At 42.6% G+C, this 21,457-nt stretch overlaps 5 protein-coding genes across 15 annotated transcripts; 3 read left to right on the plus strand and 2 right to left on the minus strand.

The window, feature by feature from the left end:
- Nucleotides 1-1,737: 1,737 nt before the first annotated feature.
- BCIN_16g00730 (hypothetical protein) lies at nucleotides 1,738-5,982 on the plus strand. 8 transcript variants are annotated; one of them, XM_024697824.1, is made up of 8 exons: nucleotides 1,738-2,088; nucleotides 2,200-3,051; nucleotides 3,196-3,318; nucleotides 3,370-3,481; nucleotides 3,560-3,764; nucleotides 3,820-3,975; nucleotides 4,049-4,503; nucleotides 4,557-5,982. In XM_024697824.1, the coding sequence occupies exons 2-8, from the start codon at nucleotides 3,009-3,011 to the stop codon at nucleotides 5,161-5,163; spliced, it is 1,701 nt and encodes a 566-aa protein (XP_024553641.1). In that variant the 5' UTR covers nucleotides 1,738-2,088; nucleotides 2,200-3,008; the 3' UTR covers nucleotides 5,164-5,982. The 8 variants fall into 8 exon arrangements, with proteins under 8 accessions (XP_024553641.1, XP_001551090.1, XP_024553642.1 ...); XM_001551040.2 differs by having other exon boundaries at nucleotides 1,738-3,051; XM_024697825.1 differs by having other exon boundaries at nucleotides 2,200-3,318.
- Nucleotides 5,983-6,264: 282 nt separating this feature from the next.
- On the minus strand, nucleotides 6,265-8,377 carry BCIN_16g00740 (hypothetical protein). Of its 2 annotated transcripts, none has more exons than XM_024697831.1 (3): nucleotides 8,241-8,377; nucleotides 7,275-7,765; nucleotides 6,265-7,219 (listed from the first exon to the last, which is right to left on the minus strand). In XM_024697831.1, exons 2-3 carry the CDS (start codon nucleotides 7,509-7,511, stop codon nucleotides 6,512-6,514), a joined length of 945 nt encoding a protein of 314 aa, XP_024553647.1. In that variant the 5' UTR covers nucleotides 7,512-7,765; nucleotides 8,241-8,377; the 3' UTR covers nucleotides 6,265-6,511. The 2 variants fall into 2 exon arrangements, with proteins under 2 accessions (XP_024553647.1, XP_001551091.1); XM_001551041.2 differs by having other exon boundaries at nucleotides 7,828-8,377.
- Nucleotides 8,378-8,437: 60 nt separating this feature from the next.
- Nucleotides 8,438-12,908, plus strand: Bcpan2. The gene is made up of 11 exons (XM_024697832.1): nucleotides 8,438-8,568; nucleotides 8,781-9,055; nucleotides 9,115-9,241; nucleotides 9,286-9,872; nucleotides 9,926-10,342; nucleotides 10,388-10,638; nucleotides 10,687-10,826; nucleotides 10,876-10,986; nucleotides 11,036-11,447; nucleotides 11,497-11,710; nucleotides 11,762-12,908. Exons 1-11 carry the CDS (start codon nucleotides 8,548-8,550, stop codon nucleotides 12,714-12,716), a joined length of 3,510 nt encoding a protein of 1,169 aa, XP_024553648.1. The 5' UTR covers nucleotides 8,438-8,547; the 3' UTR covers nucleotides 12,717-12,908.
- Nucleotides 12,909-13,853: 945 nt separating this feature from the next.
- Nucleotides 13,854-14,757, plus strand: BCIN_16g00760 (hypothetical protein). Its single transcript, XM_024697833.1, has one exon. The coding sequence runs from the start codon at nucleotides 14,070-14,072 to the stop codon at nucleotides 14,187-14,189; it is 120 nt and encodes a 39-aa protein (XP_024553649.1). The 5' UTR covers nucleotides 13,854-14,069; the 3' UTR covers nucleotides 14,190-14,757.
- Nucleotides 14,758-15,462: 705 nt separating this feature from the next.
- Nucleotides 15,463-18,183, minus strand: BCIN_16g00770 (hypothetical protein). 3 transcript variants are annotated; one of them, XM_024697834.1, is made up of 3 exons: nucleotides 17,602-18,183; nucleotides 15,711-17,491; nucleotides 15,463-15,655 (listed from the first exon to the last, which is right to left on the minus strand). In XM_024697834.1, exons 1-2 carry the CDS (start codon nucleotides 17,908-17,910, stop codon nucleotides 16,208-16,210), a joined length of 1,593 nt encoding a protein of 530 aa, XP_024553651.1. In that variant the 5' UTR covers nucleotides 17,911-18,183; the 3' UTR covers nucleotides 15,463-15,655; nucleotides 15,711-16,207. The 3 variants fall into 3 exon arrangements, with proteins under 3 accessions (XP_024553651.1, XP_024553650.1, XP_024553652.1); XM_024697836.1 differs by having other exon boundaries at nucleotides 17,557-18,183; XM_024697835.1 differs by having other exon boundaries at nucleotides 15,711-18,183.
- Between the last annotated feature and the right edge of the window lie 3,274 nt (nucleotides 18,184-21,457).

Here is a 21,457-nt window from a genome sequence, read left to right on the forward strand (position 1 = left end):
AAATGAGTGACGATTAATAAGTTGAGTTGTGATTTGATTTATAATATGGATGAGTGATGAGTGATGAGTAATGTAATGAGATAGATGTCAAGAGATGAGATTTTACGGTAGAGTGGAATTGTAAGAGTTGAGTGAGTGAATGAATGATTCAATAATTGTACTTACTGTACGAATAACTATCTATTCTTCAAATTTTTTGGGGGGTGTAGATAGGTTACGGAGTATACATATAACTTACAGGATAGATGTGAATGTATAACATACCTGGTATATATATATATATATATAATAACATGATTCAGAAATGAGGATGGTGGGATCTAAAAATACTCATGTCCCTTGTCTTGTCTAGTCTGGTCTAGTCTATTCTCTCTCTCGACATTTATTTCGAGATCTGTTTTGGGGTTGGGTTGGGTTCAGCTTTGCTATGCTATGCTGTACTCTGGAGAGATTAGTGGCTGCTTTATTTGTTTGTGCTGAGAGAGTGCGGTAGGGTTGGGTAGGGTATGGGTGGGATAGTATGTATGGTATATATGATATGGTATGATATGTATGTATGATATATATATATATAATAATATGTATATATGATATATAAAATCCTGGTGGAATTTATTGAGGGGAATAGAGGATAGAGTACAAATAGATGGATAGATAGATGGATAGAAAGATCGATACCTACCTACCGTCAAAGTGGTACCTAATCCAGAATCGACGCCAGCTAATCCACTCGAAAGAAATCAATATCGAAATCGGGAATCGTCCCAAGATACAATCAATACACTCCGTACAGCTGACATGCTATCAAATACTCGTAGCACCAGGTACAGCACCCGACAAGAACCGCGTGTTTGTTCACTGACTGGTGGCTTCAGAGGCCAATGAATTGAGTGTGGATGGAAATCGTGAGATGGGATGGATGGTGAAGGCAGAGAGAGAGAGAGAGAGAGAGAGAGAGAGAGAGAGAGGTGCGAACAGATACACAGGATCGTATCTGAACATTTGGGTTTTCCACCGTTTCAAAACGCCTCCCCTCGTGCTTTATTCTCCTGTCCAGTTATATGGTCCCTTCCATGGCTTCTATCGTATCCTTCCATCCAGCACCCACCCATCCATCATCCCAACCTGAACCAATCCGAACCGTTCATCACCGACGCCTCTGCCAAGTTGAACCACTCATCATTCCCTCCCCAACACATTCTCACATTTTTGCCATGCGCAGCCATGCAGATGCCATGTGTGTTTTGGAGCCTTTACCGCAACCCCTGGTCTTTTTAGTCTTTCCCTTTGTTCGCCCACACAATTCGAACCGAATATTTGGGTGGTCGTGATCTTGATTGAGCATATGATTTGGATGGATAGATAGATAGTCCACACTTATTATTATTACGAAGGCTTACGGAGCTTTCATTAGCCTGGGCCCATGTGCTTTCATGGCATTGACATGGGTGCCCTTTTTCTTTCGGCTGTAGACACCCTTTTCCATGGCTTGGAGTGATGATTGTAGGTAGGAGGATGGGGTCGTATGTATGAGGGAGTATGTATTGTGTAGTATGTATTATGTATCATGTATCATGTACCTTCTAGCTATGTACTCAATCCTCAGCATCATACGGTGCAGACTACAGGACGGAAAATGGACGTGGAGATCGATACCCTTGAAACTAATGGCCTTGCTCATGGTACTGACTGGACTGACTGGACTGACTGGACTGACTGGACTGACTGGACTGACTGGACTGGCTGGACTGGCTGGACTGGCTGGACTGACTAGGGATTCGCTGTCTAACTCTTATTAGATCCCTAGCCACGAGCATGGTTTGGCATCTTTAATGCAGAGAGATGTACATTGACAGCTTATGATCTGATATATACCTAGGTAAGTTACTCATGACTGTGTCCAATGTATCGATGAAAGGGAAGGAAAGGAATGTCATTCATTCCATCAGTTCGTGTCCAGTCAAGCAATCAAGCCCTTCAGCCCTTCATTCATATATCCTTCCATCTGCACTCGTGGATCCTTCTAAAAACTTCCAATTTCTCACGGCCAACTGCTACCCTCTCACCTTGACCCATCCGCCTACCTAGGTATGTATGTATGCACATCTATATCCATATCCATCGCCATCTCCATACCCATCTCCATCCAGATCCATATCCAGATCCATATCTCCACACCATCTAAATCAACCGTCACAGTACAAAGCATTCACCACCACCACCACCACCACGACTTTCTTCCCTCCCTCACCACGCATCCATATTTATTCAGAAATTATCTTCAAAAGGCGGCGTGTGGCCCGTTCACGAACAACAAAGACAATTCCTTCGCACTCTTCTTTTTCCCTCTCCCCAAACATCCCTTGGCCGGAAATTCCTTTGATCAATTTCTAGTCATTGTCTCTGGTCTCTGGTCTCTGGTCTCCGGTCTCTAGTTTCTCCCCTCTAGCCTCTAATCTCTGACACCAAGTTTCATCCTAAACACTCCAAAGGAAACGAAGAAGGAAGAAGAAGAAGAAGAAGAAGAAAAAAAAAAGAAGTTTCTCGTCAAGAGAGAGACTCCCAATCCCATCCCATCCCATCTTTGTTCTCCCAGATTCTACACCGTCTCGTCTATCTACCGGTGGCTACTCAATTTACAAGATAATTCATTTCAATACTTTCACCCTCTCCACACAAAGGATCACTCACACTCTCACTCTCACTCTCACTCACACTCTCACTCTCACTCTCACTCTCACTCTCACTCTCACTCCACCAACTCAACTCGACTTGACTTAACCTCCTCGTTCGACTTATCTTCGCTTCATACTACAACATTGTCTGGCAATTTCCCCGAAGAAATTTAATCCACTTCGTTATCGAGAAAACACCAATTTCGCATGATTTGTTAGTTTTGCGCCGAATGTCTCCATTTACAAATTCAATCGCATTTCCTTAGAAAACTTATTGGTCATATCGAGAAGAAGGGGAGAGAGCGCCTTGAATCCATCCAGACTTTTGCGCCCATGGGAAACAGTTCTGGAAAGCCGGTGAACTTCGAAGATGAAGGTATGAATGAATTTGGTTGATAAAGGGCTCCGTGGCAAGAGAATGTGCGAGGAATCCCTCGAGTTCTTGAGGGGTTCTTTATCTTGGTTGCCGGTGTCATTTCGCCACTAGCACTCTTGCTGACATATGATTTCTTCCCGATAGTGAGCCTCAATCATTTTCGACTTCTGCGAGTTGTTGGAAAGGGTGCTTTTGGAAAAGTAAGGATAGTAGAGAGAAAGGACACGGGATTGACGTTTGCGCTCAAGTACATTCGCAAGGATGAGGGTTGGTGATACTTCATTCCAATCTTGAACGACTACTGATTTTCCCATATAGTCGTTCGACAAGAAAGCGTACGGAATATCATTCGAGAACGTCGAATGTTGGAGCATCTAAACCACCCATTTATTTGTAACTTGCGATATAGTTTTCAAGACATTGAGTACATGTACGTCGATTTGGACCTAGATCTAAACCCGCAATCTAGACCTGGACCACGAGCACTCACTAATCTTTCAACAAACAGGTATCTAGTTGTCGATTTAATGAACGGAGGCGATTTACGATTCCATATTTCGAGAAAGACCTTCACCGAGGAAGCGGTGCAGTTTTGGATTGCCGAACTTGGAATTGCATTGAAGTACATACATAAGCAGGGTATCATACATCGGGATGTCAAACCTGACAATGTTTTACTGGATTCCGAGGGGCACATTCATTTAGCAGATTTTGTTTGTCCTCCCCAGAACGCGTCCCGAGTGTGAACACAACGCTAACAACCTGCAGAATGTTGCATCGGATTACACTTCACACAGATTGTTGACTAGCAAATCTGGCACTCTAGCTTATCTCGCACCAGAAGTTTACAAAGGATGTGGATATGGACCTGGCGCAGATTGGTGGTCATTAGGTGTACTGTTCTATGAGTGTATCTACAACAAGGTATTATTCGACTCAATTTCCAATATCCTGTCAACCCCACTTTTCAGCTTCCAGTTCTAACCAATGTATGCAGAGGCCATTTGAAGGCAGTACCCAGACAACGTTAGCAGCGCAGATAACCAAAGCTGCACCGAATTTCCCAATCACAGCCCCGGCCGTTTCTATGCCATGTTTACATGCCATTAGTTCAGCTCTCGAGGAGGATCCATCGAAGCGAATGGGTTCAGCCGGATTCGAAACTTTTACCGACAACCCCTTCTTCAGACCCATAGATTTCGAGGCACTTGAGAGAAAAGAGATAGAACCAGTTTTCGTCCCATCTAGTGAAAAGACGAACTTCGACGCTACTTATGATCTCGAGGAATTACTATTGGAGGAAGCACCTTTAGAAGCTCGGGCACGTCGACAAAAACCAAGAGAGGCTCTCAAGGAGGATGCGACAGAGAAGGAAATCAAGGAAGAGGAACTTCACAAGATGATTGAAGCTCAATATACGACATTCGATTACACCAAGGCAGCGTATGACAGGTTAGCACTCTCCTACAACTCGTTTCCCCCTATGCTAACTCCAATATTCTTAGATACAACGAAGGTGGTGATCCAAATTCCCCGCCTCCGGTTACTCAAAATGCTAGCCCGTCGACTCCAGCGTCACAAACTTCTGATGAATTTCCAAAAGCTACTCTCACGCGCACTTTATCTAAGAACCGAAAAAGAGCCGCTTCGCGGTCTCAACCGTCTTCACGTTCAGAATCACCATCGAATAGTGGAAATATTCCACCGGTTCCTAACTCGCAAATTCCTGGCTCTCAACAACCTTCTCAAAATACTAGCCCGGTCTTAGGACCTCCTCGTTCCGTACCTCATTCACATTCACCAAGTACGACCAAAACACCCTTATCACCTTATCAACAATCATATAACCGCCCTCATCGTCCTGGTGGAATACGCAAGGAATCACAAGGTGGTGGTATGCAAGTGGTTTTAGGCGAAACTGGAAGTTGGTCAGAATTGGCCAAGCAAGATGCAACCTTGCCCGCAGATGCTAAATTAGTAGAAGCGCATGCCAAGCCAACGGGTATGTTAGGATTCTTATCCAGAAAGAAGGGCAGAGGGCACAGCCCAAAGCCACAGGAGAGGGGTATCTTGGGGAAGGAAGGTGCAAGAGTTATTATAAGCCAAGGTTGAAATGGTATCGAATCAGGATGATTCAATGAAACATTTCAATACTATTGGTACATATTTACGAATTTCCGGTACACAATTTCCTTTGGTGCGATCAATGTATATTCATTGCATTCGTTGCATTTTCAAGGGGGTAAGCGGGGAGTTTTATCACTTTAATTTTACCCGATCATACGTACACGGTTCTCTCACTACCCGAGCAGGCTGGACTTTTAATTTCTTTTTCTACATATTTCTTTTGTTCATGACAGATATGCTGGAGGAATAATGAACTCCATGTGGTTTTTCTTTCTTACGGAGGGGGATGTAAATATTAAAAGAGAAGCGATCGGAGAGGCATCTGCCTTGTGAGGAACGATTAACTCGGTACTTGAAGCGAACGGAAGACTCGAACTCGAATCTGGGATACGATTTTCATAGGACATAAGATAGAGATATTTATGGAACGAAACGGATCTCTAGGATTGAGTTTCGCTTTACGTTCTACTTTTGAGGTTTAAATGGGGAGCAGTGATGAAACAAGTTGGGATAGGATAGGATGAGATAGATACCATTTGGTGAAGGGAAGCCGAGATTGCAATCTTTGAGATTTGCAAATACGGTATAGGGATAGAGGATATTCCCGGGGATTGGAAATGGGGATGGGTATGATATGGATATGATGGTTGGCAGGATAGGGTAGGGTAGAATAGGATTTGGATGGTTGAGTTGAGTTGGACTGAGATAGGATAGGGGATAGATGGATGGATGGAATGGGATGATATGAGATGAGATGGGTTCGAGTGTTTTTGTAGATATGATACCAAGATGAAATATGAAACATCTTTTCTCTTTTTTTAATTTTAGTTTTTTGGTGACTTTGAATAGTGTGATTGTGTGATTTTGTGTGTGAGGGGGGGGGGGGTGAAGATTGTTTGTGGTGTTATAAGTTGAGTTTATAGTAAAGTACCTAGGTGGGTAGATATTTAGTAAGTAGGCTAGGGCTAGTAAGAGAATGATGGAAAGGGAGAGTAGAAAAACAGAGTAGAAAATAGAGTAGAAAGGGAGAGTAGAAAGGTTGAATAGAAAGTAAATATATATATCAGTAGTTAATGAACTTAGATTTGGAGATTTGGAAATTTATAGGCTGACTAGGAGAGAGGGAGAGAGGGAGAGATCATAAAGGGTTTGTTTTGCCTTACTACTTTCACTCACTTCTATTTCCACTTCCGAGCACAAACTCAAGGGTTCTAAAATAGTGTGTGCAATGCGCGTGCTCAATATGTATACATACATACATTCGTTCATTCATTCATCTAGAAATACCCAGTACACCTAACTAACCAAGACCTCTTCATATGACATCTAACGTTTAACTCTCCCTAACGAATCGATAAAAAACCCCACTGACTGCTACCAACAAACCTCCACAAACTAAAAACACACCCCGTCGATACTCTTCTCCTTCTCTCACGAGCGCCAAACTAACTACGACAAAGATATTCAAGGGAACTCTCAATGCACCGTAGATGCGTGCTCGAACTCCATCTTCTATCCATTTCCCCTTGAGGGATCCCACGGATGGGAAATACATACCGACCATTGCTTCGAATATGCAGAAGGCGTAGAAGGTGTAATGTTGATTTTCTGTAAGGAGGGGAAAGAGGAGGGAGATGGAGGAGATGGCGAAGATGATTGTTAGGAGACGGGTTTGGGTTAGAGAGGGGAAGGTGGAAGAGAGCTGGGTGAAGGTTAGGGAACCGAGCATGACCGAGGACATGAAGGAGGCGAAGATCATGCCTAGGGGGAGGGGAGGGGACGAGGGAGATGGTTGTGTGGATTTGAGGAAGGGCGTCCAGAAGAAGACGAAGAGGTACATGCTACCTTCGAAGAAACAGGAAGCGAGACCGAGGGTGAAGATTCGTGGGTTGGTGAAGATTAGTTTGAGGGCTGATGGTGCAGGAGGGGGAGTTTTAGAAGTGCGCGAGGGATGGTTGGCGTTGGGTGAGGTTGGGGAAGTTTCCGAGGTGCTAGAGGTGGACTTTGGAGCTTTGGTTGCACTATCGCCATAATTCTCGGTCTATTGGAAATATGATTAGTTAGGGATGGAAGTTTTGAGGATTGGAAGATCTTACCCAATATGTAGCAATGATATATGCAGAAACTCCCAAAAGACATGCGGAAGCCATAAATGGCATTCTTCTATCATCTGTCACCTGAACCAACCACTCGCTAAAAACACCCGACAAAATAGCCATGACACTGTTTAAAGTAGACATAACTCCAAACAGACTATTCAAACTCATCCCAGCTTTTTGTATGTTCCTCTTATGATACTCCGTAACCATCCAACTTTCAAACGCGCTAAACATCAAGCTTGTACTCAACCCTCCAAAAATTCGGCCAACAAATAGTATCGGAGTGCTAGGAAAGATGGTTGAAAAACACGAAAGCGAATAGGTAAGGCAGAAGACGAGACATGCTGATTTACGACCATATTTATCTGCGAACGAACCGACAAAGTATCCTGATATGCCACCAGATAGAAAGCCAGTTGTGAAGAGTAATGCTACGGTTTTCTCATCCAGCCCAAATTGATCTTTGTAAAGACTGTAAACATAGGGACCTATGCGAATGTTAGTAATGTGACAATCGTTTAATTAAGGGATATATATATATATATATTACCTTGGAGCCAGTCTGATGCCATCACAAGACAATAGACAGTAAGGAATAATTTGGTGAAACGATGTGCTTCTGCCTTTGCTAGAGGGGTAGTATCATCATTGTTTTTCCTATCTTCTGTGGTCTCTTTTTTTGTTTGGTATTGTCGCCATGTAAGAAGTCCACACGCTGATATCAATGCCAGGAATGCGCCATCGTAGAAATTCATATTGAAGAGCTGGTGAAGAGTTGTGTTGATGGGTTGGTGGGTTAACCTTATGGGTTATGGGTTATGGGCTATGGAGGGGTATTTCCAACCAGCTTCAATATTGAATGGATTTCACAGAAACAACGAAACGAGAATGCCGAATGAATCAATTGTTCATCTGAAATGGACCTCTGAGATGAATCAAAGGGAATGCCAGATATTTACCTACATTTATCATTCCCTTGTGTTTGAACATTGACACTGGGCGCGTCTCAGCCGTGAATGAGCTATGGCGCTTCATGTTTGCATGTTTGCGGCATTCGGTACTGGGAGGTTTGATGCTGCAGGATTCTGATGGAGCTCCTCTTGGGCGGTAAATACCCTGTAAACCCAACTAAAGCTAAATAGGATGAAAGTGGCATGGCAGAATAATGAAAGGACTCCACCACATCAACATCCTTAACCTTCACATTTTGGAACGCAACAATCTATTTTGTATATACAACCATGGATTGGTAATGGTGATTTTGTCCAAAATGGATGGTGATTGGGAGGAAGTGAGTTATACTTTCCTTTATCGTCACAAAATGCTTTCCAAACTTTGTTCTGGGCGTAACCTGCTATGCTGTTTCTCAGCCTTGTTTCTCTCATGCCCTCAGCATTGTTATTTCACGGCAATGATCTAGCTGCCATGTCTTTTACTAACGCAGATCAAATTGCCCATGAAACCAAACTCTTCATTGAACGGACTGCTAAACATCTTGCCCAGGTCACTAGATTTCAGTTGCCGCCTTCGGGTGTGCATCCAGATCTTACACAAGCTCCTGCGAGAGCATTCGATTCCTCGCAAGAGTTATTTTGGATTGGAGATGAGCTGGGACGCGTCAAAAGTTTCTATGGCCTCGAAGGTATAAGATACACCTCCTACAAGGCTGGTCAAGATCCTATTCGTCAATTTCTGTTCCACGATAAAGGAGTCATTTCCGTGGGAGGAAGAAGCGTTCACATGGCATCAAGGAGGGGTTTACACATATGGCACATTACGTACGACACTCCCTCCCGGGAAGCTTTGCAGATCAGGACTGATACTTTTGCGGATATAGTCACGACGATATGAAGGACTTGCGATGTATGAGTTACACTTCGAAGGGGACATCAGAGATACTAGTTGCGGGGATCCAGGACCAGATGTTTATAATTGATGTGGACAAAGGGGTTATCACGAAACAGGTACGGCACTCCGCGAAGTTGCAGAATACTTTCTAAACCTCTAGGTACCTACGAACAATCATTACAAGATTATGAAAAGGAGTCGATCTATTTGTGCGGCCACACCGACGGGGTCCGTTTGCATCCTCGATCCCTATAGCTTTACGGTGACCAAGACTTGGCAGGCTCATACAGCACTCATCAATGATATGGATGTGCAAAGTGACTATCTACTCACTTGTGGGTATTCGTTACCACACCAAGGATCATACAGGCTTGATACATTTGTCATGGTACTCAACCTTAGGACATTGTCGACTTTGCCTCCTATTCCCTTTCCTCCAGGAGCAGCATTTGTTAGAATGCACCCGCGAATGTTGACTACCTGCTATATTGTTTCGCAACAGGGTCAGATTCATATAGTTGATTTGATCAATCCGAATTCAAGTAATGTCAGACAAGCAAATGTTTTAACCACGTTGAGATCTCTGGAGATTGCAGCTACAGGAAACGCGATTGCGTTATCAGATATGGAAAACAGTGTGCACATATGGGGCTCGCGAGGCAATATTCGATTTGCCGAGCTCAGTAGTCCTATAGAGTTTGATGATACAGAGGACAAACCTGTCCGTGAAGAATGGCCCGAAGATACGTATGTGTGCAAAATTCACCACTTTTTGGTCTTGCTAATTGGACATTAAATAGGCCATTCAATGCATTTGGTATGCCATACTATCGAGAAAATCTTTTATCTGCTTGGCCGAGTCATCTCATTTTCGAAGTCGGTGCTCCTCCTGTCAAGGTTGACCCAAGTTGGATTATAAATCCAAAGGTTGGAGATGGGTTAATTTGCGGCAAAAACGCAAGGAAGGATGTTAGAAGAAATCAGATAGAGAGTAGGAGAACGGCCGAGAGGACGCAACCAAGTATACAAACGCCGAAGTTCTTGAGTGAAAGGGCCAGGGAAGGCGTTAATGATGCGACTCCTGAACGTGGTATTAATGAAATTGCCGAAATCATCAGGGATAAAAAGCTCCCTACTTTGCAAGCAGGTAACAGTGCTTTCTACATGAATGTTGAGATTAAGTATAGCAAGTTTGGAGTCGATGATTTTGATTTTGGGTAGGTACCAATCCCCCCTTTGATGAATTCGCTAATGCCAGGTAGATACTACAATAAGACTCCATATTCGGGACTCGAAACTCATATCTCGAATTCATATGCTAATTCCTTGTTGCAAATAATGAGATTTACTATTCTCATTCGAAATTTTGCTTTGAAACACACTGCGACTGGTTGTGTTAATGATATGTGTTTGTTATGCGAAATGGGGTTCTTGTTTGATATGTTGGAGAAAGCAGCGGGAACCGTATGTCAAGCGACAAACTTGCTAAAGACTTTTAGCCATATTCCAGAGGGTGAGTAACCTCTTGAGAACAATCTTTACACTGCTGATATTTCAATAGCTAAAAGCATGCATCTATTGGAGGAAGAATCACGTGGAGGTTCAATCTCATCTCTACTTCAGTCATTGAATCAATTTTTTCTTAATAGGATTCCACAAGAATTCAAAAGTGTTCCTAGTGGCTCGAACATATTTGAGCGTGTTAGTACCTGACCTGATACTTTTGTCAAGATTATTGCTAACTGTTCAGGTTTTTTCTATGCCCGTCACAATGAATATCAGGTGTGTCTTTTGTAAAAGTGAGCATACACGGCCAGGAGGATCCTCGTCTATTGACCTAACCTACCCGCAAACACCACCTGTAAGTTCAGTAATTCAACGCAGCGTTTGAATCATACTAACCAAATCAGAAACCATATAACCGAAATGGCAAGGCACCACCAATGCCTAAGAAATCATTCTGTGAAATTTTGAAAGCGAGCATTGAACGAGAAACAACAAATCGCGGATGGTGTGGGACTTGTAGAAAATATCAAACTCTACAAACGAAAAAGACCATCCATACCTCACCACCAGTTCTCATGCTCAATGCAAATCTTACAAGTCCTGAATCGAAACAGTTTTGGGAAACACCAGGTTGTTTACCAGAAGAGATAGGAACTATCATTAATATGGGCCAAATATACTGTTATCAAGGCGAGGATTTGAGACTTCACATAGCACGTGGTGCTCATAACATTACTGTTTATTCTCTAGTAGGTTTCGCTGCCGAAATTGATGTCGGGCAAAACGAAAAACCTCATTTGGTATCTTTAGTAAATGGTGAAACTCATATTCTCTTTTTGCTTTTACATGTACTAACATATCATAGTTGCTCATTCTGCGCCAACTCCACCGGCAGAAAGTCAATGGCATCTCTTTAATGATTTCTTAGTTACTCCGATACCAAAAGAAGATGCTCTATCTTTTAACTCGAGCTGGAAACTACCGTCCGTTATCACTTATCAAGTGAAAGAAACGAATAATCGGGTTGATAATTCATGGAAGGACAATTTAGATACTTCCCTTTTATTCGCTGATGAAAAGTTTGTTCTTCCCTCTTTCCAACCTCTCACAAATTGCTAACACGCTTCGAGTACTCGCGTCATTAACAAAACTCACAAACCTCTCTCCCCCGACCATGAAATGCCAACCGAAGGAACCCTCATAGCTCTCGATACTGAATTTGTCTCTATTCGCCAACCAGAAATAGAAGTCAACTCCGAGGGCGAAAGACAAACTATCCGACCTATTGCACACGCTCTAGCCCGAGTCTCTGTTGTTCGAGGCTCGGGTGATGATGAAGGATATCCATTTATTGATGATTATATCAATTGTAAAGATCCGATTATCGATTACTTGACGTCTTATTCAGGTATTAGTCCTGGTGACCTCGATCCACAAAAAACAAAACACAATCTTGTTTCTCTCAAAATTGCTTACAAGAAACTCTGGATTCTATTAAACCTTGGATGTAAATTTGTTGGTCATGGGCTCAAAACTGACTTTAGAGTCATTAATATACAGATACCAAAGTCACATGTGATTGATACAGCTGATCTTTTCTTTATACCAGCTAAACAGAGAAAATTGGGATTGGCGTTCTTGGCATGGTATTTATTCAGAGAAGATATTCAAGTCGAGACGCATGATAGTATTGAAGATGCAAGAACGGCGTTGAGATTGTGGAAAAAATGGGAAGAATGGACTGCGTCAGAAGAAGTCGGGGGAATGCTAGTGGAGGAATTGTTAATGGAAGTTTACAGACAAGGACAAGCGTGCAATTTCAGACCACCCAGTTTCAAGGCTCGGAAAGAAAGAGAGAGGGAGAGAGAAAGAGAGGGGAGGGATATTAGTAGAACCAATACTCCACCAGCAAATGGAAATGAAGATGGTGGTACAATCTTGAAGGGACCAAGCACACCGATTCGGAAACCACTTGGAGCGTTACCATCTGGCTCTGGGGGAAGTGGGAGTGCAAATGGGAGTGGATTTTCTAGCTTTGGAGGAGGTGGTGGTTGGACACCGGGTAAAGGGAGCCCATTACGGTGAGCTGATACGAGATAAAGGAGAGGACGTATCTTGATGATTGAGTGACTTGGATTAAATATTATGGAAGAGAGGGTAGGGGGAGAGCAAAAGAAGGATGTAGAAGAGGGCGGATTCGTTATAGTAAATAGATAAATTGAATGAAGAAAAAAAGTTTATTTGAAAGATTAAGGAAATATATTTTATATGTTGCTAGTGGTTGAGGTATAAGCAATGAGTGTGCACTATAAGATTACATATACTGATCAAATCAAGAATCATCTTTCTTGTATTCTCCTTATTTAGCGAGGCTCTCCTAATAGGTTGCCTGAGCCCCATCTGACATTCACCCGCTCCGCTTCACAACCGTTCTTTATGTTCTTTATGTTCCCTCACTCGTCCTCGTTGCTTCCCCACTCTCATGTCCATTTGTCTAACCATTTACACTTGAATTTCTTTGTTCCATTCTGGGGTTATATTTTCTTTTCTGTCTATTCGTTGTATATAAGAATTGATTCGTACTAAATTGAAGATGGGAGTTCGCAAACACATATTCAAATTCGCAGCCAGGCTTGTTTTTCATTACCAAACTGGAAAAGGGAGTTCGTCAACCGGCATTACGGATGCATTTTTTTCCAGTCGAGCTTCAATAAAAGGCTTATCCTAACCCATGGGGTAGAAAACACACAGATCCGTGTTTGTAGGTACACAGCAATTACTCATCCCTAGGAGGATGAAATGAAACGACTGACTAAAGGAACGCTTTTAGAAGAAATACCTGCGGGATCAAAAAATGCCTTGGATTGGATGCTAAATTAATGTTTTCTCGTTGTTAATTGGCTACAGCTTATATATAGTGTAAGCGAAATGATGTGCTCGCCCGCGTGATCTCACTGTAGCTAGTGCTTGTGGGTATTTTTTCTGTAGTTTAGAAAGGACATGTGTTGCTACCACCTTATTGACGTTACGTTCGCTGTGTGAAGTGTCTTGGAGCCTTTTTCCTCACCCTCACTTCGGTGACGCCACGCGTCCAGTTATTTAGCCTGCTTCAGTTGGGCTTTGTGGTTCTTTCCATGGTGCATGTGAAGGAATATCTTAGGTACTAAAACTATGATTATTCTCCTTCTTAACATATCAATGTTTATGAATGCCCATTTCTTGGAATTTGATCGGTTCTTTGGGTGCAAGACTGTGATTTTGAAGGTTATCAATGTAAGCTGAAGACTCTGCAAGGTAACCCGAACCATCTGCGAGTGCGATTGAGTCGTCGCCAACAAAATCAGACATCCCACAGTGAAGAAGATCAGCTTTACGGGAAGCACAGATGTGGGCCGAAAGATTGCTCGTACCTGTGGAGAGAACCTCAAGCCTTGTTTGATGGAGCTCGGAGGTAAAAACAATGCGATTGTATGCGCTGATGCCGACCTGCAGAAGGCGGCCAAGGAGCGCATAGTTGGAGCTGTATTGCATGTAAGAATCGATCCGTCTGAATTTTGACAAGCCTGCTGACATTTGCATTCATCACAGTCCGGACAAATATGCATGTTAACAGATCGCATCATAATACACGCGGACATTGCCGAACGATTTTTAGAGATCTTGAAGGTTACTATTATCAACCTCGCGTCATCAGTACCTGCTCCGCCATATCTTGTTAACGCCGCTGCAAAATCTCGGCTACAGGTGATAGTCTCAAACGCTCTATCTGAAGGAGCTTCCAGTCTTGTTGGAGACATTGAGCAACTACAGCCAAGAGAAGGCGATGGAGCTACTCCTGTCATTTTCGCACCCATGATTATTAGAGGTATTCAGGACGAGAGGGCCTTGTGGCAAGATGAGAACTTCGGGCCTGTTGCCGCCTACAGAATTGCCAAATCCGATGAAGAAGCGATAGCCATTGCAAAGCAGTTGGAGGCCGGGTGAGTAAGATCTGAGACAACCTGCTTCTGGGAGGTGCGCTGATGACCTTCTGTTTTTAGAGCTGTTCATATCAATAACATGAGCGTCCGCGATGAACTTGCATTACCAATGGGTGGGATGAAAAATAGTGGCTGGGGTAGATTCAACACCATGCTCGGGATAGAGGAGTTCTTGGTCGCAAAATTGGTAACATGGGATGATTGAGCAAGAGGGTAGCAAACTGGAATGGGTAGATATTCGCCAACACTAGTTCGTAAGCAATCAAAAGCTCTATCTTCGACTTCAGATTTTTTCAATCTTATAATCGATAGTATCAGATGCACTGTGCTTCTTACTCAGACAAACTGTTGTCCCTTTGCATGCATATTGCATGTAGGCATGTGCCCCATCTTTAATTACAGTGCACGATGATTCATTGGCGATGAAGGCTAATCGCGACCCGCTGCTTGTAGAATACTATTTCAAATTTACTTCAAGGCTCCAGCATCATGCGCTTCAGATCAATGCCCTCTCGGCCTGAATTTGGTCCCAAAATTACCATTCCATCTAACCAGGAACTTTTCTGGAATACACGCCTAATCCCCCACATCATTCAGCTCACGATTACAAAGCGTGCCATGCAGTATCTCGTATTTAAAGATGTAACTTTCCCAAGTAGCAATCGTTTTGAGGCTCGTCGCCTTGAGTTTAGGAGTAGCTCTTCCAGTTCTCAAAGGTAAGTAGCCCGCAAGTGGCAAAAAATTCTGTCAATCCACAGACCCTATCATACAGAGTGAGTAGACCCTGATGATTTGATCGGCAAAAGCTGGAATCGGATCTCCGAGGTGGAAGTTTTGTCATTGTCTGATGTTGTTGAACCCTCCGACTAGACGGGTTTACCCTCCATTTTCGGGATTTTCACATCGCTGCTACCAGCACGACATACATGATGGAGATAGTTAGGAGTCATGGAGGCAAATCCATATCTTGATGGAAGAGTTGATTGCAGGCGAAGAAGCAGACATTTGACTTTTGGCTTCGTCTTACACTGTCATTACCGATATCTACTTCTTCGTTTAGAACTTCAAGGGTATGTGACTTTGAGGCTGTGTACCATACCTATCTGACAGTTTTACCGAGACGGGTTTTTTTTGTGCGATACTCTTATCTGGCAGGGGTAAGGCTCAGATTGCAGATATCAGCACTTTTCTAGTAGCAACAATTAATGAGTAAATATGTACTACCACGGATCTATCTGCTTTCCAATTGCCTGAAGATAGAATGTTCTGCACACGTCCCGACATTCGTCACTTCGGTCCTACTTCCCGGCTCCCCTCTGAACTAACACATATTATGTCATGGCCTATCCCTACAAAACCATAATCACTACAAAATATAGCAATAATTAGGGTAGAACATTGACGCCATTAGTCTAGACATTCAGTCCACATATTCATTAACATCAGCATCATTGACAGCATCATTAAACAATGCTAATATACACTATATTCATACCTTTACGAAACCATATTGCTAAAAGTCGATAGTTTGACCCATTGTAGAAGGCTGTACATGGGTGCATAAATGAATGAGAAAGTATCAAATGCGAAGAACAACTAAAGCTTAGCAAACCATGCTCCAATTTGGTCGAGCAAAGCCGCATGATCTTTACTATAAGTATCACCATCTCTGGCGATTACTTCACGCACCCAAGAGCCACGAGGGTGAAATGAAGCTTTGAAAGGTAGAGCCCGCATGACGAAGCCGTAGGTGCACGCAAGAGGATCGATTGGGACGGACTCGCCTGTCTCAGACAAGCCAGCCTTGATATTGAATGACCATAGTAGTTGTGCGACGACGATCCAGATGATATTGTGGGCAAAATGCCGTCCAGGGCATATCCTTCTTCCATAACCAAAGGCGCAAGATGGGAGATCTTTGAGCGTCTTGCCGTCCTCCTTGAGCCAACGGTTTGGTATAAAATCATCAGGATCCGGGCCGAACAAAGCCTCTTCCCGGGAAATCGCCCATGCATTGGTCATGATGATAGAACCCTTGGGAATAGTGTATCCATTGTAAGATATCTTCTCCTTACTTAAGTGAGGGACCCCTTCTGGGACAACGGGTCGCCAACGAAATACCTCCTCGACGATAGCAGAGACATACGGTAAGTTGGGCTTATCGTCTGGAACTGGCAATCGATCGCGTCCCACAACGGCGTCCAACTCTTTGTGTGCAGTGGCTATGAAGCCCCGATCTTGAGTGATACAAGCCACCACAAACCAGAACAAACTATCTGTAGTTCCATCTAGCCCAGCATCTATCAAAGTGCCAAGATCAAACGCCAGCTCACACAATGGCATCGCAAGGTCATCTTTTTCGAGAGTCTTCTTGAGCTGCTTTGATATATTCCACGAATCTGAATCTAGACCACGCTGAAGGTTTTTGTTGCGCATGTTGTATTTTGTTGTATAGTGATTCTCAGCTTTTGCTTGCCAAGGAGCTAAGAAGCCGGGTAGATTGTTAAGAACAGGGAACCGGTCAACAATGTGCGCACCGACCTGGGTAAACTCTGAGAACTCATTATTGAGCTCAACAACAGCTTGAACCATCGGGTCGTTGTGGTCTTTGATACGAAAGCCATACAGCAATGTGTGAATGATACTGGCAGTTGTGCGGTGAAAAGGCCTCCGAACGTCAATACCAACACTGCCCGCGCTATCCGCACTGTCCAGCAGGTCGTGCATCAATTGATACGATTCCAGAGTCTGGAAGGGCAAATATGCAGCTACCTGAGTCGCGTTCAGCACTGAGGTCTGTAGCCTCTGATGTTGTCGAAATTGCTCGGTGTAATTCATCATAAGGAGATTAAACCCTTTTAAGGCCAGCTCCGTCGCCAACTGCAAAATCCCAACCAAATTAGCTCATCTTTTCTTTACACACACACACACACACACACACATACACAAGAAGTGAATGTGTAACAAGAATCGTATTATCTTTATCTTACAAAAAGACGAGGTCGGTCTGAACAAACAGCTCCATGCTTCGCCAAGACGTCATGGGCCGCTCTGTTTGTAGACAAAATGACGATAGACTGGCCAAGCATGTTGACATAAACAATCGGCCCATACTGCTTGTTCCACTCGCAATACGTCCTCCAGCCATGCGACCTAGGAGCTTGATGGATATTGCCAATTATCGGCAATGGCTTGGGGCCAGGCGGCAGTGGCAAGGCCGAAATTGATCTGCACCGTGTGACAATGTACGCGCTTATCAATAGTCCGAAAAATACGACGACGCACGCTACTGACCACATCGTGATTGGAATGGACTGAATAAAAGATCGATCTTCTGAACAAGATTCCAAGTTCAAAGTTTTGACACTGGAAGCAGTTTAAGTACTCTCAATGAGCCATCTCCCTCGATGGTCTCAAGCGGAAGAGAAAAAGAAAGTTTATCAAAAAGACCTTGTTGATCACGAGTCCTACGTGTCTGTTTCACAAAGCTGTCGTGGCTATCTGTTTAGAACCTTTGAAGGAAAGCTAAGGGCCCCCGGGAGCATAAAGCTTAAGACTTTTAAATCGGATTCAAAGATTGAATTTTCATCCAGTCGATGAGTCAGATCTTATTTTATACATGAGGTATTATGATGTGGCTGATTCTGAAGTTGGTCTTTCCTTGGAATTTGATTGATACCAAGATAAAACCTAACCCTTCTAGTAAGATCTTCCATCATATCGATAAAAGAGGCTCAATAAGAATCCCTATCAAAATTCCCATTATATATAACTTACATAATAACACTAAAAGTAACTAGGTGTTAGTGATTTGCACTTTGTTTTCAGCAGTTTCCTTTTACTGTTTTATGCGGCCATTCCACTTATTTGATCATTTATCCTCAAGCCATCATAAATTCAATAAGCTTAGGGCTTTGCTGCTTTACACTTGTTCAATTCCCAATCATGAGGCGGGCTGGCAAGCTTGGCGATCGAATTCAAGCGTTCTTGGGGTTTCTTGGCAACAACGACGCGTCGTTGCGCAGATTCGCTAGCTTTTCATTTAGCAGACCAGAAGGCTATCCAGGACTTCTAACTTCACATTATGGGGTAAATATTTGACATGTGGGTGGTGGGAGTCGGAAACATCAAAGTCATATAGCTGCATCGTATCTGTTACTTGTCTAGCAAGATCCAGTGGCCAGATTCTATGCGCATGAAACTAGATATTGAAACTCTGAAAGATACACAACATCATAGTTGAAAATATGGTCATACCCAGTGCCAGTCACAAGGTCTGCGATCCGATAATTCGTATTCGTCAGAGGAATTGATGGGTATGTCAAATAGCCTAGGCCATCTTTCCAGATGTAATGCTGTAGATTGAGTCTTCCCATTTTCCAGCACGACTTTCTTGCGTCACATACAATTTCGTTGGGTTCCAATTGTTGTACTCACCAAATAGAGGCGTTCATGTTCTGAGCCAACAGATAGACGGGTTATTCCATTGCTGCAACGTAATTGGAATTTTATTAAGAGTCTTTCGAGTACAAATGAAAATTTTACACGCTGCTTTCGAAGAAGTTCAAGCTGAACGGAAGAAAGAGGCCTTCACTTAGATTCTAATTACACTTCCCGAATTCACAGTAACAGTTGCTTCGCACAACTATAAGTCGGTTTCTTGACGCATGATGCAAATCATTTCGTTTATCATATTGATACGATAGATGCTTCGCCGCACGATTCGAATCACGTCAGATAGCCAGCCAACCGCATCTGTCATTTGAATTGTCTTCCCTCGCAATCGTGCGGGCAAAATGGCTGTGAGGCAAAGCATTAAACCCCGGGGACGTTTTGAAAAGCGAAATGAACGTCGAAGAACTCCCTTGACTTTATCTTATCGAGGTACATGCTATTCCCATTCCCACTAAGGTAGACTGCAATGACGCATGCTAATTTATATACTCCTTGTGGCGCCAATACTCTGTGTTCCTGACCATGCTTTAATCTTTTCTAATATCCGGTAGCTTGATTTTTCTGAAGATTTCCAGTCAAAAAGAGTGGCTCTAAAGTGACTACCTTTTCGGACAAAGATGTTGGTATCACTGACTTGGAAAACGGCTCTGTTCCTGAAGCTAATAGAAGATAGAATCTTCAGGCGGAGAAAAGTCTACCGAGCATAAACCAACCGTGCCGAGACAAGAGATCGCGCATATCGAAGGATGGAGGTTCCATCTCCTAAGTTTTGCGTGAGTGAAGCGGACCATCTTCAAAAGAAAAATTGTTCTGAAATGTTGTAACGGCATATCTTGCCACTTGTACAGGTGAGTTAAATTTCTTAGCACTTATTCAAGAGAATACACACCTCGTATTCGCTATTCAACGGGTTCTAGACAACGAGAGAACGAACATTCCCCTCCGTACACCATGAATAAAGACATTTTGGCTTCCGGGATTTCTGATCATATGGGAAAGACTCAGTGATATGTTTGGTCAAAAACGGACCTATGTCGCAACAAACTTCATATTCCTCGCCTTTTTAGCTGCTTGTGGAGCGGCTCAATCTATGTTACAATTGTAGGTCTTCACTATCCCTTACCAGCAGTATCTGTGTGCATCCACTTATACCAACTATCTTTGATTTAAGATCATCCGTCGTGCATTTTCTGTCTCGCTAACAAAATTTTACGAATTTATCCCACCACCAAATTACACATTGTATGGGAGTTTTATCTCCATGCTGAGTACTGTTGGTGCTTTTATTGGTCCCTTAGTAGGTGGCGCAATTGGTACCACTTCTACGTGGATATGGGTATTCTTTTTGAAGTACGCATTGTATAACCACTTTAATTCACTTCGCCAATATTAAGAGCAGTGTCTTTAGAACAACGATCATACTTGTATTGGTTATCTTTTTGCTTCCCGGAAAATTCCCATATCACAGATCATCTACATCGCCAGCGAGTGTCCCCTGGCAACCTTTGCTGAAAAGGGTTGATTTCGTAGGCGCTTTCTTACTTTTAAGTGCTTCAGTCCTTGTCATCACAGCTTTACTCGAGGTCTCCACGGTCTTCACATGGTCTTCAGCTGCCACTGTATGTCTCTTGACAATATCCTGTTTGACTTGGATAGGATTTACCATGTGGTAGCCCTGTGGTAGCAAAGTTAATATTTTCGATAAAAAGAAATTCAATATAAATCCCTATACAAATTTTATTGTGTATATTATAATTATAATATATTCACTTCGTTATTAATAATATAGCTAATTCGTTAGTAACGAATGAAATCGATATAATTTGAGATTTGTTTAGTATTGGTTTTTAATAGAAAAACAGAAAATGGGGGTTCTAAAGGGTTTCAGAGATTTCAGAATTCGATAAATATTAAAAAGATAAATGAAAGTGGAATAAATGTAAAAGTTAGAAGGAGGAGGGAAGTGAATATAAGAGCTAGAAGGAGAAGGGGAGCGAGTGTATGAGCTTTAAAATAGGTGAAAGGCATTAGTCGAAAGCTTAAAGGGAAAGGGAAAGGAAAGTAAAGGATAAATCATTTATATTATTTTCAATTTATTTTTTAATTAGAAGCTTTATTATTATATTATATTATATTAATGTAGTTTATCAGCGAGCGGATCATATCATCGAGCGGATCATTTGAAAATAGCTTTATAATTCATTTTTGAAAAAATTCTATCGATAAATAAAGAAAGTGTACGGTTACGCACGGACGAATTTTGTATATAAATTGAGTGATCCGCTCGGTGATATGATCTGCTCGCTAATAAACTACGTTATATTAAATGTATTATAAAAATATAAATATTATATAGCTCTAATATATATATATATTCATATTGAATTCAAT

Source organism: Botrytis cinerea, chromosome 16 (genome assembly GCF_000143535.2).
Source record: "Botrytis cinerea B05.10 chromosome 16, complete sequence".
NCBI lineage: Eukaryota > Fungi > Ascomycota > Leotiomycetes > Helotiales > Sclerotiniaceae > Botrytis > Botrytis cinerea.